At 33.2% G+C, this 17568-nt stretch overlaps 1 protein-coding gene across 3 annotated transcripts; it reads right to left on the bottom strand.

Annotated features, from left to right (window-relative positions):
• Positions 1-3075: 3075 nt before the first annotated feature.
• On the bottom strand, positions 3076-15757 carry LOC132720212 (N-acetyltransferase 9-like protein). Of its 3 annotated transcripts, none has more exons than XM_060704289.1 (8): positions 15705-15757; positions 12632-12812; positions 11558-11667; positions 9242-9301; positions 8495-8575; positions 7752-7811; positions 5549-5643; positions 3076-4399 (listed from the first exon to the last, which is right to left on the bottom strand). In XM_060704289.1, the coding sequence occupies exons 2-8, from the start codon at positions 12706-12708 to the stop codon at positions 4286-4288; spliced, it is 597 nt and encodes a 198-aa protein (XP_060560272.1). In that variant the 5' UTR covers positions 12709-12812; positions 15705-15757; the 3' UTR covers positions 3076-4285. The 3 variants fall into 3 exon arrangements, with proteins under 3 accessions (XP_060560272.1, XP_060560273.1, XP_060560271.1); XM_060704290.1 differs by having other exon boundaries at positions 12632-12806; positions 15705-15742; XM_060704288.1 differs by lacking the exon at positions 15705-15757 and adding an exon at positions 15532-15649.
• Between the last annotated feature and the right edge of the window lie 1811 nt (positions 15758-17568).

Below are 17568 nucleotides of genomic sequence, written 5' to 3' on the forward strand. Positions count from 1 at the left end.
TATCAGTTTTAACATTGAATTTTTTTTTTGTAGAGGACCACAAGGTGATGTTACATGACAAATATCTAGCCCTGAGTATTGTAGTTTCTGAAGAGAAGACTTTTAAAGATTTCATTTTTAGCTTGACTTTTTCCAAAAGAAAAAAAGAACTATTGCTGCAGACATGTTTTCGTTGACGTTGCTGTTAAAAAACTTTAACGTTGGTCATAATGTTTTTATTTCTCAATGGATTGCCTTCCTGCTTGGACAGAATAATACTTTGGACAAGACCTTCAGGTTGACTAGACTGAACTTGACCTTCCTTCATAAATGAAATTGACCTTCAAATATTCAAACCTTTCTTGATTTTTTTATGCTCCCCGAAAAATTTCGGGGGAGCATATAGTCGTTGGGTTGTCCGTCCGTCCGTCCCGAATTCGTGTCCGGCCCATAACTTTGTTATTTGAAGTCGGATTTTAAAACTATTTTACAGAATGATCACCATATTGAGACGACGTGTCGCGCCCAACATTTGGGTCACTACCTTGAAGGTCAAGGTCACAGCATGACCTTGCAGCAAAATCGTGTCCGGTCCATAACTTCATTATTTGAAGTCTGATTTTAAAAATATTTCACAGAAATGATCACCATATTGAGACGATGTGTCGCGCGCAAAATTTGGGTTGCTACCTTGAAGGTCAAGGTCACAGCATGACCTTGCAGCAAAATCGTGTCCAGCCCATTACTTTGTTATTTGAAGTCAGATTTTAAAACTTTTTCACAGAAATGATCACCATATTGAGACGTGTCGCGCGCAACATTTGGGTCGCTACCTTGAAGGTCAAGGTCACGGCATGACCTTGCTGCAAAATCGTGTCCGGTCCATAACTTTGTTATTTGAAGTCGGATTTTAAAAATATTTCACAGAAATGATCACCATATTGAGACGATGTATCACGCGCAACATCTGGGTCGCTTCCTTGAAGGTCAAGGTCAAGGCATGACCTTGCAACAAAATAGTGTCCGGTCCATAACTTCATTTTTTGAAGTCTGATTTTAAAAATATTTCACGGAAATGATCACCATATTGAGACGATGTGTCGGGCACAACATTTGGGTCGCTACCTTGAAGGTCAAGGTCACAGCATGACCTTGCAGCAAAATCGTGTCCGGCCCATTACTTTGTTTTATTTGAAGTCGGATTTTAAAACTTTTTCACAGAAATGATCACCATATTGAGATGATGTGTCGCGCCCAACATTTGAGTGGCTACCTTGAAGGTCAAGGTCACAGCATGACCTTGCAGCAAAATCGTGTCCAGTCCATAATTTTGTTATTTGAAGTCGGATTTTAAAAATATTTCACAGAAATGATCACCATATTGAGACGATGTGTTGCGCGCAACATCTGGGTCGCCCTGAAGGTCAAGGTAACAGCATGACCTTGTAGCAAAATCGTGTCCGGCCCATAACTTCGCTATTTGAAGTTGGATTCAAAAAGTATTTCACAGAAATGATCATCATATTAAGATGACATGTCATGCACAACATTTGGGTCGCTGACTTGAAGGTCACAGCATGACCTTGCAGCAAAATCGTGTACGGCCCATAACTTCCTTATTTGAAGTCAGATTTTTAAACTATTTCACAGAAATGATCACCATATTAAAATGGCGTGTCGCACGCAACATTTGGGTCGCTACCTTGAAGGTCAAGGTCACGGCATGACCTTGCAGCAAAATCATGTCCGGCCCATAACTTTGTTACTGGAAGTCAGATTTAACAACTATTTCACAGAGATGATCACCATATTGAATTGACATGCCACATGCAACATTTGGGTTGCTACCTTGAAGGTCAAGGTCACAGCATGACCTTGCAGCAAAATCATGTCCGGCGCATAACTTTGTTATTTGAAGTCGGATTTTACAACTATTTCACAAAAATGATCACCATATTGAGACAATGTGTTGTGCACAATATTTGGGTTGTTTTTACACTTTGAACTTTGTCTGTGGCATAACTCTGACACAAGAGGTATACCTTCCTGTGTCCAAAACCTATTCGGGGAGCATCACCCGGTTCAACCGGCTCTTGTTTTAAATTGTAACTTTGTTATTTTTGAGTGGATCGTCTTCATACATGTACTTGAGCACACCTACCATAAGGACAAGGTCTTAAAATAGATAAAAACCCATTTTGGCATTGACTTGTTACATTGTAAATGACTGACCTTGAAGGTCAAATTATTGTAATTTTTTTTTTTATTTGCTAAAATTGGCTATAACTTTGTAAGTGTTAAATGGATTGTCTTCATAGTTAGGCACAGCAATTTATAGACAAGACATAAAAGAAAATGTAATTGAACTTGAAATTGACCTTTATACTAAAAGTCAAATTAGTGAATTATGTTCAAAAAAAAAAGTTGACCCAAGTGGGATCTTAACCCAGCCCCAAATTGCCATGCAAATGACTTTAATTCTAGCCTTCTGAAATACTTTTTCAGGACAACGTAATGCATTAGGAGAGTATTACCTCAGAATAGATGAAATTTTGACAATAAATAAAGCACTACCATACTCCTTGTCCTAGCAAACAATTGATGAAGGAGAGTGTGGACTTAAATAAGGATTATGTACTTTATTCCATCTTCATGCATTTTAACAGGGGCATAACCTTTTTATATACTTGTATATAAATGTCAGCCAGATTGATGTTATTTACACTGAAAGGTTGTCAGTCAAAACATACGTGAAATGCGACTGTATTTTTTGTACCAGAGGTGTCTTTGACGGAGTGGTTAATATTGTAGATTTTAAACCACTTGGGCTTTCAAATCTCGCCAGGAGCTATGGACTCTTAATGCTTACAGACTGTCTGTAATTTCACTCAGGTGTCCACTTGTGCTGGAAATAATGCAGGGATGGCACCCTAAGTCTTCTTCAACCAGTAAAGCTGACAAGCTGCCATATGACCTTGACAGTGTTAGTCTGATATAAAACCTAAACAAAACGAAAGAACAAAATGTGGGCAGTTATAAACAAAACTTTAAATATGATTCTAAATTTAATATCATCATAATCATATAAAATATTGACTTGTGCAAGACACAAACAAAAATAAACTTTTAAAATACCGTATAAGTGTTTTTTTCTGCGGTGACTTTATTTCTGCGTTTTCTGCAGTCAGTGTTGGCACTGCAGAAATAAAAACCGCAGAATATTTCTCTTACCTGCTACGATATGTATCCTACATTGTGACCTGTTTCGTCTAAAGTTATAACGACAAACAGATTATAACGGTTAGCGGGTTTTCAAGTTGTATAAAATTGCTGTCGGCTAAGTATGTAATGTGTGTTTGTAAGGATGTACTTATTGTTAATTATGGTAATTTAAGAATAGAGATATTTCAAACCATTCCAACCCTTATACTGCTAAATAATCGTTGTTTACTTAAATTGTCATCTGTTACGATACGGTAAACTTCTATCATTTTCATTAAATTAAAGATCATACTACCAGGGTATATTTTTCACACGTTACTTCACGCTGATCAAAGATGTATACCTTTCTATTGTTGCGCATTATATTTGTTTGCAAACAAACAATATAATTGTTTGTAATTACTATATAGTTTTGCGGTGACGACGATAAACAAATGCGAACATGTACATGCAAATATAATAGATAGGGTAATGTGACTTAGAATTTGATAAGACGAGTCGCAGACATTAAATCATGTTTTGTCCAAAGAATGTGCCGCAGAAATAAAGTTCGCAGAAATAAAAACATGCCAAAATTTGGAAAAACCGCAGAATTTGGAGCCCGCAGAAAAAAACACTTATACGGTACTTATTCCTTGTATGTCTGTACGAGTACAAACATTTATAGGTCACTCTAAAAAATCATTTGATTGAAATCATTTTTATCCAGAAGGATTGCAATAGGATTGAAGTATTTCAAATGAATCGTAAGACATTTACTTTCATTAATTGGCTAACTAATTAACGGGTCGATTATAGAAATAACTGCAAACACTACGCCATTCTTGAACAATTAAATTTTGTCACTTATGAACACTAGTCTTTACTTAAAATCACATTAGAACAGCATTCTAAAATCATTCAGGTACACTAGTACTCATGATCAGGGGTACAATAACTTTTACAGCAGATTTAAATAATACTTGTATGCAACAATGTACAACCCTAATGAAGACAGAGTTTAGCCATCATGTATCAATATACATGTAGTTTAATGAGCAGTTATGAATAATGCAAGATGATCACAAAGTTAATCTGTACTCTGCTATCTGTAAGTGTCAATCCTGAATGAATCACAGCTGTCTTTAATTTGGTCCTTCACACTTTCATTAAGTTGTAATTCCAATGTGATTTCTTGAAAAATATCACTCTTTGAAATCTGAAAACAAAGATGTTAATCTACAGTTATGCAAATGTGACATTATTAAAGTCTCATTATTAAAAGTAATCAAGATTTTTTCAAAATTTACAATAACTGGTGTCAATTTGCCCAGTATCATTTAAAGATACACAATTTTTTTTAACCACCTCCGTGGTCGAGGGGTTAGAGTCGATGACTTCTAATCCAGTTTTCTCTCTGGCGTGGGTTCTATCCCCGGGAGATGCTTTGGTAGTTTAGCGCAGAGGAAGGTAGTCTAGTACTGGTGTAACTCTCCAGGAACGGTGGTTAGGAAACTACCCGCCTATATGACTGAAATACTGTTGGAAAAAGGCTTAAAATGAAACAAACAAATTTTTTGCTGCAAGAATACAATACAAGGATATTGGACATGAATTTCCCTGGAGTAATATTTTATTGACCTATTCTAGCTCATAGATGAAAGTAAATATGGTACTTATCATTATTATCCTGCATTACATTTTAAAAATATATATTACATTAATTTAAACAAGATTATTTTCTTTCATATTAATTTCATATCTCTAAACAGCATCAGATCTACTATTAAACCTTTTCCTACTGGAGGATAATGCATAATTGCTAGATACTCGGCAAGGAATCTTTTTTTAGTTACAGGAATATATCTATGAAAAAAGCACATGTATGTATTGTAAGCTTTTTCCTGCGTACAAAACCTATATTGTCCATAAGTCAGATATAGTTTTAGGGTTAGGCCTATGTGTTCTCGAGTTATTGATCCGAAACAATGTGAAACATACAGACAAACTGACTGACTGATCAACCAACTAAAATCATGCTGCTAAACAATATGTTTATAGTAACTGAAATTGAAAAAGTTAAATTTTAGTTTTGAGTCGTGGCCTATTTGTGTGGTTAAGGCGTCTGACTAGTATTCTGAGGCCTGCCTGCATGGGTTCAAACCCCTTCAAGGACTAGCTGTTGTTTCTATGAGCAAGAAACTTTACTATCGTGGCTAAGTACTGGTAGGTTATAGACTTAAGAGTGTTTCAAAAGCTTATAGCTTCCAACACAATAAACAAAATAGTCAAGCTAATAAATAAGTTTAAACTTAACTGAATATAAATGTATTTATAAATGAAAATAAAATAGCATAAACTTGTATACCTCTTTAAAACCAATCTTCTTAAACATATTTATACTTGGTTTATTAGAATATCCGATCTTGGCAGTAATTTGTGTTACTTTTAGTTCTTCTAAACCTGTAACATCACAATACAATGATAACATGAACACATAGAATACAGTCAAAATTACATGACTACATAGAACACAATTGAAATAACATGCACATAGAATACAGCTGACATAACATGTACATATACACGATAGCAGACAGCTGATAGAATACAGTCAAAATTACATGAACACATAGAATACAGTCAAAATTACATGAACACATAGAATACAGTGAAAGCTACATGTGCACATAAAATACAGTCAAACCTACATGCACGCATACAATACAGTCAAAACTACATGTACACATAAAATACAGTCAAAACTACATGCACACATACAATACAGTCAAAACTACATGCACACATAGAATACAGTCAAAACTACATGCACACATAGAATACAGTCAAAACTACATGCACACATACAATACAGTCAAAACTACATGCACACATACAATACAGTCAAAACTACATGCACACATACAATACAGTCAAAACTACATGCACACATACAATACAGTCAAAACTACATGCACACATAGAATACAGTCAAAACTACATGCACACATACAATATAGTCAAAACTACATGCACACATAGAATACAGTCAAAACTACATGCACACATAGAATACAGTCAAAACTACATGCACACATAGAATACAGTCAAAACTACATGCACACATACAATACAGTCAAAACTACATGCACACATACAATACAGTCAAAACTACATGCACACATACAATACAGTCAAAACTACATGCACACATACAATACAGTCAAAAACTACATGCACACATACAATACAGTCAAAACTACATGCACACATACAATACAGTCAAAACTACATGCACACATAAAATACAGTCAAAACTACATGCACACATACAATACAGTCAAAACTACATGCACACATACAATACAGTCAAAACTACATGCACACATAGAATACAGTCAAAACTACATGTACACATAAAATACAGTCAAAACTACATGCACACATACAATACAGTCAAAACTACATGCACACATAGAATACAGTCAAAACTACATGCACACATACAATACAGTCAAAACTACATGCACACATACAATACAGTCAAAACTACATGCACACATACAATACAGTCAAAACTACATGCACACATAGAATAGAGCTGAAATTACTTGTACACATAGTATACAGTTGAAATGACATCTCTACAAAGAATTTAGTTCAAATTTGAATATGCACAGAGAATACAGCCAAAATTACATAATTATACACATAAATTACAGTCTAAATTACATGTATACATAGAATACAGTCTTAATTACATGTATACATAGAACACAGGCATAGCTTGAAATGCATACATAAAGCCTTTGAACAAATTTTGGAAAGAGTTAACACAATTTTACACTCAACATAAGAATTTATTGAAAAGTACTTGTGATTTGTTTGAAATTATAGATTTTACATAAATGCATCAATTTATCAAATTGGTGATAGGACTGAAGTTCTATACAATTGCATTGAGAGCCATCCAAATTTTTCTCCACAATAATGCATGAAAATCACCAGCTGAGCCAATGTGACTTAATGAAACAGCATCAAAGGACAATGAGTCTTTGTAAAAGATATTACACCAGAAAATACTGATAATAACCACAAATTCTTTTATTTCTTGCCGTGGTGTATTCTGGTCAGTGGTTCCTGAGAGACAGTGAGCTCACTCACAATTCAAGACAAATTAACAGACACAGCAGCTTTTATAAACTCCTGTAAGGGAGCATCAAAGCTGCATGCCTCCAGATAAGCAAAAATATTTCAAGAAAAACAACTTGAGAAAAATTTACTAAGATTTTAAGAAAAATTAAAATTTCACAATGATAATGCAATAAATGATATACATGTTCTATGCAATTAATGTCTGATTCTGCAGTATTTATCACCACATTTCTGCTTAAGGACTGTTTTTGCATATTTTGACCTTTTTTGAACAGTTTCATAGATTTTTAGTGCTATTTGCAATGTGTAAATTACCTTTCTTTGTTCACTTGACATTATTTTAATTTTTAAATACATTTTAATTTTTTTTAATGAAAATTAGCATAAATCTGGAGACAAGCTGCTTTCAATCTTACCATATCTCATCATACAGTATAAAGCCTCTTTTCCAAAACCTTTCCCTCTTGCTGCAGGTTCTGTTAAAACAATAGCAAACAAACAAATGTTAGGGATATGTTATCACATGGAAAGCTTATTGAAATACATCATACACTCAGAGGCACTTATAACCTGACACTGACATTTTTCTGTATAAATAGGTTATTTGTGGCCGGATTTTGTTCATATTTGGACTTGACAAAATTCAACATATCATACTTATTTCCTAGAATTTTTTCTGCCTCTGAGTGTAGTTTGCAGAAACAACATTTATAACAGTCTGACATTTGAGCATATAGAAAACTCTTCCTAGATTTCTATCTTTTCAATCATGTTCATAACAGTGTGTTGGAATGTGGTTAAATTCATTTGATTTTGTTTTACATTTCTACATGTATATTTCAAACAGATGTTTTTTTTTTCAATATTGTTGTTGTTTTCATTAAAGAAAAACTCAAACATACATTAATTAGTACATATTGTATACTAGGTTTATGATCAGCAGGAGCATATGGCTACATTTTTGAGCATTGAAACTTTTTAATGAATCTGTGATAATATTTCAACAAAATATCATTTCTGTTCATAAACATGTGTGTAATATTGAAAATTTGTTTAAAATAACAGGAAAATGATAAAAACCCTGGTAATTTCACAAGACATCATGTCTTTATATAAATATTGATATATGAAGTATGAGGTAATAAAATGATAAAATTACCAGCTATCATAATCTCTATCTCTGCTGATGATGGATTGTCTTCATCATTAAAAAACAAGTTCACATCTCCTACCATACTCTCTATGGTTAATAACAAAAAGAAAATTCAAAATCAGTTGTACAGAAAAGAATCTGTAACGTAATGTATCATTGATTAATTTCCTTCATTAAGCTTGACTTGAGTTGGTTAAATAATAAAATTTTCTGAATATAAAAACTTTATAAAAGACAAGGGCCATCAGTGTTCTTTCAATGTTAATATTGTAGAGACTTTTGGAAATGAATCTATTGGTCCATTACAAAAACCAAATTAAAATACCTTTCTAATCTTATCTTGTGTGACGCTAAAAGGGGCAAAGGCAGTTTTCAGCAATTTCCTGAATATCCCATTTCCCTGCCAGTTAAATCCTAAATCATAAAATGCAGCTTCAGCTCATTTTATTTATTTGAGCACAAGCTAAAAATATTTAAGTATTATAACATGTATAGTCTGACCATTTTTTTTAACCTATGTTCCTTTTTCAAACACAGCTACAATCACAATGGTATAATTGCACCATAAAATTCAAAAAATATATTATGATGATAACTGAATATACAGCCAGCACATCTGTGGTCTTCACTTTTCATTTTTCTGTCAGTAAATTTTTCTAGATTTTGTCCAAAAGTGATTTATTTTGTCCAGATTGAAAGATGGCCAAGTCCTTTTGAGATATTTAGTGGGTAAGGGTAAGATAATAGTTGTACCTATTTCATTGCTTCCATTTGTTTCATATTTCTCTTGGTCCAACACAATGAAGGTACATTCTGAAAATATAGGACGTAAAGAAACAAGCATTATCATATATCACTATATTCTAACATTTAACAACAATACTGTTATAGTCATACAGCTATACTTTTTACAGATATTCTTACATGATTCAAATAGCTTTTTTATATTTAAAACAAGAACCGGTTGAACCGGGTGATGCTCCCCGAGAAGGTTCTGGACACAGGAAAGTATAAAAAAAATGAACAAAGGGCAAAACTCCAAAATTAGGCAAAGCGGAGTTATGTTTTTTTGCACTGCACTTCTATTCAATGAGATCTATCTATCTATAAAGTTTCCTGATGATATCAGAATTATGTCCCAGGTAAAAGTCAAAGTGTAAAAATGAACAAAGGGCAATAACTCCAAAATTAGACCAGGCTTTGTTTAGGTTCTTTAAGCATTGCAATTCTATCCAATTATATCTAGCTACCTACAAAGTTTCATGTTGATATCTCTAATAGTTTTAAAGTATTGTCCAGGACAAAAGTCAAAAAGTAAAAATAAACAAAGGGCAATTACTTCAAAATAAGGCAAGGCAGAGTAATGATTCTTAAGCACTGCACTTCCACCCAATGAGACCTATCTATCTACAAAGTTTCATGTTGATATCTCTTATAATTTTAGAGTAATGTCCCAGACAAAGTCAAAGTGTCAAAATGAACAAAGGGCACCAAAAGTAGGCAAGGCAGAGTTACCGTTCTTGTGCACTGCACACCTACTCAATGAGATCTATCTACCTACAAAGTTTCATGTTGATACCTCTTATACTTTTAGAGTTATGTCCCGGACAAAGTTCAAAGTGTAAAATAAACAAAGGGGGATAATTAAAAAATAAGGCAAGGCAGAGTTACGGTTCTTGTGCACTGCACACCTACTCAATGAGATCTATCTAACTACAAAGTTTCATGTTGATACCTCTTATACTTTTAGAGTTATGTCCCGGACAAATTTCAAAGTGTAAAATAAACAAAGGGGAATAATTCAAAAATTAGGCAAGGCAGAGTTACGGTTCTTGTGCACTGCACACCTACTCAATGAGATCTATCTACCTACAAAGTTTCATGTTGATACCTCTTATACTTTTAGAGTTATGTCCCGGACAAAGTTCAAAGTGTAAAATAAACAAAGGGGGATAAATCAAAAATAAGACAAGGCAGAGTTACCGTTCTTGTGCACTGCACACTTTCTCAATGAGATCTATCTACCTACAAAGTTTCATGTTGATACCTCTTATACTTTTAGAGTTATGTCCCGGACAAAGTTCAAAGTGTAAAATAAACAAAGGGGGATAATTCAAAATTTAGGCAAGGCAGAGTTATGGTTCTTGTGCACTGCACACCTACTCACTGAGATCTATCTACCTACAAAGTTTCATGTTGATACCTCTTATACTTTTAGAGTTATGTCCCGGACAAAGTTCATAGTGTAAAATAAACAAAGGGGGATAATTCAAAAATTAGGCAAGGCAGAGTTATGGTTCTTGTGCACTGCACACCTACTCAATGAGATCTATCTACCTACAAAGTTTCATGTTGATACCTCTTATACTTATAGAGTTATGTCCCGGACAAAGTTCAAAGTGTAAAAATAAACAAAGGGGAATAATTCAAAAATTAGGCAAGGCAGAGTTACGGTTCTTGTGCACTGCACACCTACTCACTGAGATCTATCTACCTACAAAGTTTCATGTTGATACCTCTTGTTGTTTCAAAGTTATGTCCCGGACAAGAAAAGGGGACGGACGGACGGAAAGACGGACGGACGGACGGACAAGGCGGCGACTATATGCTCCCCCGAAATTTTTTCGGGGAGCATAAAAATTAATACAGAGGACAAATGTTAACCCTACACAGTGAAGGGTAAGCAAATCAAATCAGTGATCTTTACCACACAAAGAGGCCCAACATTCCATGTAAGCTTTCAGAAAAAATGCAATGTACTCCTACTTTGCACAAAAACTACTTCATGTACATAATGATGCTCAATTAGTCAATAAGAGTGTGCCACATTCATATCTATCAAATGATGATCACACATATCATATCTTAAAGTATCTATGATGCAAAAAGCATGACTGAGTGAAAGTGTACATTATTATGTTTAAACTTTTGAAAGACTGACAATGTTAGCTATTTAGAATTTTAGATATATTTAAACTTGATATAAGTGTTTTAAATACTGTAATTTTTAAGTGTTTTTTAATACTGTAATGATTTAAAATCAAATAAAAGTTTTGTTTGCTACTCAACTATTATCATCTACCCTCCATGACTGTTGCATCTGATATTCCTCCTCTAGGCTTAATGGCTCTGATGCTGTCAAGGTCTGTAACTCTTCACTCTTCATCCATTCATGGTATCTAAAACAATATAACTTCCCAATTATTCCAACTTACCTGTAGATTTATACTATGCTCAGTAGAAGGAAGAGAATTAGTTCTACTCAAAGTTTGTATAGATTTGAATATTAGTTCTACTTGTGATCCTGGATTTATCCAAAATTTGTGTCCATACAGAGAAAAAATGTTATCCTGTACTGAGAACAATTTGTAAACTATAAACTATCATTTTAATTCAAAATAGTTGTTTCATATATTATATATCTCAAAGTTGGCATATGACAGAAACAATGAAATAAAAAGCTTCTAAACCCTACAAAAGCAAAATAACAAAAAATCAAGTTTTAAATCATTTTCAGTACTTGATTGATTTTAACTAGCAAAGACATGCACATGTATGCTATAAGAAAACTTGTACATTGATGAATGTTTAAACATGCAATCCTGACACAGTCTATGCTTGATATTATGTATCATTATCCCATTTTCTGTTGAAAAAGGCTTTGCAATATGCTTGTGAGAAAACCACTATCCTTCAACCACAGTAACTCTTTGAGAAAACCACTATCCTTCAACAACAGTAACTCTATTTGTATCATTTTATATTCATTGGTTTTCTTTCAACCTTTAACCTGCTGAAAGCGAAAGTAATAAAAGGCTTTACCATCAGTATCACCATTTACCATCAGTATCACCAGACCAGTCTGCACATCTGTGTGGCTAGACTCACCAATGTGTGTAGCTAAATGGCATTTAAATCCCTTAAAATTAAATTCAAAGCTGGGCAAATCAATTACACAAAGTCAGTGGGTTAAGGGTGGGTTAATATCATTGATTTGCTGCTTGTATAAAAATATCTCACTCACTGTTTTTAGTTTTTCAATTATCTCAGCCCATGTACTGTAACATTATTCTTTGATTTTATATTTGAATTGTCTAATACCTGATTCTGTAAGACACTAAATCCTTTAAAAAAATAGCTTACCTCAAAACATGTCCCCATTCATAAGGCACAAGAATAACTTTACTGCAAGTAATTTTTGTATTTTCATTGCATTTCATTCTAAAAGGATGCAATCATGTAGATGTATTTTGAAGTGAAGATTTTTCCTCAATGATTTTTCTGATGTCTCTAGAAGCTGTGTCAATATCCTGTGTACCTGTATCTGAAAATATAAATATCATTCTGCATAATCTATCTAACATAGGAAATAATCATGTAAATACTTTTGAAGTTTTGATGACAAATCTACGATGTTCTGCAATATAGATAGTGATATATAGCACGTAAATGTTGCAATTTTGATGTTTTATTTATTGTTAAATGAAGACAGATGACTTATTGATTAATATTTTCAAGTTCAACGGTGATTAAAGGATATCTATTGATCTATTGTGCTGTTTGCACATATAGATATGAAAATATGTCATATTTTAAAAAAAGAGCAAAATTTTGACTGTGTCTTGAAATACTTTACAGTGAGTTAAATACCTTGTATACTTTTTATATTGTCAATGGGTGCAGGATAGTAATTTTATTCTGGATGATCAACAGTAGATTATTTTATGACAATTTTACCATTATTGGCCAAGGCAAATAAGCTGAATGCCCGTGATCCCTGTATAATACATAACTGATATTACACTAGTTCAGACTTTCTAAACTTCATATGCTCCTTCAGTTTGTTCTGGCAGAACTTGTATGATGTAATATGCGCAAACTGCTTAAGTATAGACATGTATATATTGGAACATTTTTGTTAACATGATTTAAATACTCATGATTCAAGATTACATTTTTTCTTTGCTCGGTACTTTTATTAAAAGCCCCAAAACACCTAAAAAATAAAGTCATTTGTCAACGGTCAAAAAAACATGGTGTTGTTTTTTAACCGTCCATGCAGATTAACCTGCAAAGGTCAATCTAATAATCATGAGGTCAAACATCTAAACAAGATGGCAGCAAAGTGATAAAGTTTGTTACCTTTCAGAAATTATCAGGTAGTTTATGTTCAAAATTTGTTTTTAATATGCTGATACTTGGCTTATTCAAGGATTATATACAAACAGTTTTTGTGTCGCCTTGAAAAGGCGACATATAGGGATTACTTTTGTCGGCAGCGTCGGCGGTGTCGGCGTCGGCGTCCCCTAAAGCTTGTCCAGAGCATAACTCATTCACTTTAAGTTGGATCCCTAAAGCTTGTCCAGAGCATAACTCATTCACTTTAAGTTGGATTGACTTCAAACTTGGTATACATGCTTCTTTCAATAACACGAAGTGCAGTGCACAAGGACGGGTACTCTGCATTTCCTAATTTTTGAGTTATTTCCCTTTGTTAATTTTCATACTTTATTTTTGTCCGGGCCATTTCTCCTAATGTATAACAGCTATGGACTTGAAACTTCATAGGATGATAGATCTCATTAAGAAGAAGTGCAGTGCACACAGGTACTCTGCATTTCTTATTTTTTGAGTTATTGCCCTTTGTTAATTTTCATACTTTATTTTTGTCCGGGCCATTTCTCCGAAAGTATATAAGCTATGGACTTGAAACTTCATAGGATGATAGATCTCATTAAGAAGAAGTGCAGTGCCAAAGAACCGGTACTCTGCATTTCTTATTTTTTGAGTTATTGCCCTTTGTTAATTTTCGTACTTTATTTTAACCAGGTCATTTCTCCTCAAGTATGAAAGCTATAGACATGAAACTTCTTAGGATGATAGATCTCATTAAGAAAAAGTGCAGTGTACAAGAACCGGTTTCTTCTAAACTATATTGTTCACAAGGCGACACATCTGACTCGCGGAGTTCTAGTATTAGATATGCTTCACTTTACTCCATGTCCATGAATGAATAAGAGTGTGCCAGATTCATATCTATATACGTAGAACTGTATTGCATCACACCCTTTTAAGTAGTTTGTGAAGGTGGTATTAGCGCAAGAAATTAAAAGAAGAAATGTACAGTAGAAAAAAAAGTAAAATATGATTATTGATGGACTTTCCCTTATTCAGCAGACCAGTCATGTTACAGTATAAAATGGGTACTGTACAGTACACTTAAGACCAGTAGCTAATACTATGTGTAACAGAGTCATTTTTTAGCATTTTCCCCTTTACGAGTAATTTACTACTTCGCTACCTGTTCTTGTAAGTAAGACAGGTCACAGTTGTGTATGAATATCAATGATAGACTGTTATGATATTAAGATTATGATATATTGTTGATTTCAATGATCTAGTCATATTATCTTATTACCTTAGAGAAAATATGTTGTGTTTATTTATTTCAAGAGCCTATGTAAAATTACAGATGATATGTGATTTGAATTGTCTGCACACCTAAGCTAGATGCAGTAAAGAATTGAGATTGTACATCATCTTTGATTTATCTTATTATTAAGCAAAGCCCGGTTACAAGCATTTTATTCATTAAAATAATTGTTGGTGTTGCAGTAGTCTGACTAATTAGACCTGTCAAAGAAACATCAAGATATAAAATTAAAATTTTTGAACGGGCAATGTCTTTTTCCAATGCATTGGCTGCACTTAATTAAATTAAATAGGCTAGTGTTCAGTTTGCAGAGACATTTCATAACCAAATAAAGACTATCAAAATCAAAAATCTAAAAAAGTCTTGTATATGATCATGTCCGGGAGAAGGTCCAAATTCAGTACTGAATGAAACCACAGGAGTTGATGTTCTGTCAATAAATATGAATTAAAGTCAAATATGCACATACATATTTGACTTTAATTCTTATTTATTGACAGAATAAATAAATTAGAATTCAAGTCAAATATGTGTTTATATACTAGACTTTAATTCTTATTCATTGACAGAATATCAAGATCCCTTGCTAAAACTGAAAAAAATCATTGACCTGTTGACTGTTGAAAATGAAAGTAAAACAGTATCAAACATTCAGCATAAAATGTACTGCTACAGATGTTACAGATCTCAGAAACGGTTTTTCCAGGATCTAAAGTCCTTAGAACTCTTCAATTTCTTATAAACATAAGGGAACAACTAGATATGAATAAAATAGATATTTACTAGTTCGATGTACACATAGTTACAAATGTAGATTTCGTAACAAAGGGAAGTAACTTTTATTGTATTGCGAGTAAATAATCCAGACCTGATAACTTCATTGGCGAAATTTTGAAACATTTTTGTAACTTATTTATTACATTTTTTTTGTAGCAAAAGTAATATTCATTGAATCGTGCAATTTATCATCAGATAATATAGTTTTTGTGATTGAACCTTTTAAAATTACATTTGTTGTAAGGATTATTCAATTTTTTTTTCATTACCATTGTAGATAAGGTAAAGACTGTTAATCGGACTACTGTATGTTGAGACAAAGCGTAATGTTGTTCATTGTATAAGAGTGCCAATACCGATGAGAACTACGTGTAATGTTGGTCTAATATTATAAGGCACAGTGCCATACCGCTTAAACAGCGTGTGCATTTGGTAAGATTTATCACTCTAAATAGTTTAAATTACGTATTTCATTACGTTAGTGCCTATCAAACTGTAAATAGTACTCTTATATATAGATAACCCCGACACTTGGATTATTTTATTGATATAACTTTTTCCAACAAACAAGCACATGTTCAACTTGTATTATTGGAATAGACTATATAATGATCTTTTTAAATTTGGAAAACTTTTTTATGTGTTTTTCTTATGAATGCTGCATTTTTAAATTTGGAAAACTTTTTAATGTGTTTTTCTTATAAATGCTGCATCAAATTTTAAACGTCCGTTCTTTTTAATAAACTATAGCAGGTAGTTAGAATTGTCTTGAACCACTGACTTGGGATTTAAAAAAAAAAGGTAATAATATAAACGCACGCACGCACGCACACACACACACGCACAAGCAAAAAGTAATAACAAACAAATGATTGATGCTGATTTTCCAGAATTGCTGAGCTATTTTATCAGCTGTGTTTTCTTAAATGTTGACTTTATTTACTGCCGTGGGATAAAAATACCAGTTTGCCTGCATTTCCAGATAGTTTTTCTAATGCATCCTAAACACTTTGGACGTGGGTCAAAATTTTAAATATACATTACATTGTAAACGAAGATAACCAAGACATTGCAAAAAAAGCTGTGATTTAGTGCCGGTGTTTTCTTTCCAACAAGTAATTTCAATTATTATCCTCATCCACACACTTCCATTGGACTTAATAAATTCCGTTCAGAATTTCCTGTTTATATATTATGTTTCATCCAAATTATGCATGTTATATGACGAAACCTGTTTCCGCTCATTAGCTACAAAATTATGTGACCTACAGCGGTCAAACTTAATTGAGCGACCACCCTCACTGAGCAGAACTTCCCTTATGTTTTAGGGCTCTCAATGACTTTGGACATGCACTTCTTAAAAACTTGCTAAACTTTTTATAAACCACAGCAAAATCTTCATGTGATTATAAGCCCCATTAATTAGAAATCCCTTTTTATTTTTTGGGCTTCGGTGTATATATGTTTTGATCACCGAATTTTGTCTTAAAGACGGGAAACCAGACACAAGTTTAATCATTAAAGAACGGCAAAAAAAGTATGTTTAAACATTTCATGGTATTTTAACCTCATCTTTCGAAAAGAGTTTTTTCGGTAACCCCCAAACAGGAAGTTTTGATTTATATTTAGTTGAATGACACGTTCTCAAGTTGACAGTCGTGCTTATGAAATTGTAAAGTCTACATCGGATTAAACGAAGTGTAAGATACAGTGTAGTTTAAATGAAGAGCTAATCTTAAAGAAGACAGTCAAATATTATATATTTATAATAAGGTAAGAATAATATTATTGTTTTATGAAGTACATGTAGTTCAATAAGAAAGAAGAAATGATACGATGTTTTTAAAGTTCTTTAAGCAGATCTACTTGC

The sequence above is a fragment of the Ruditapes philippinarum genome, unplaced genomic scaffold (genome assembly GCF_026571515.1).
Source record: "Ruditapes philippinarum isolate M1 unplaced genomic scaffold, ASM2657151v2 ctg812_1_1_1_1, whole genome shotgun sequence".
Lineage (NCBI taxonomy): Eukaryota > Metazoa > Mollusca > Bivalvia > Venerida > Veneridae > Ruditapes > Ruditapes philippinarum.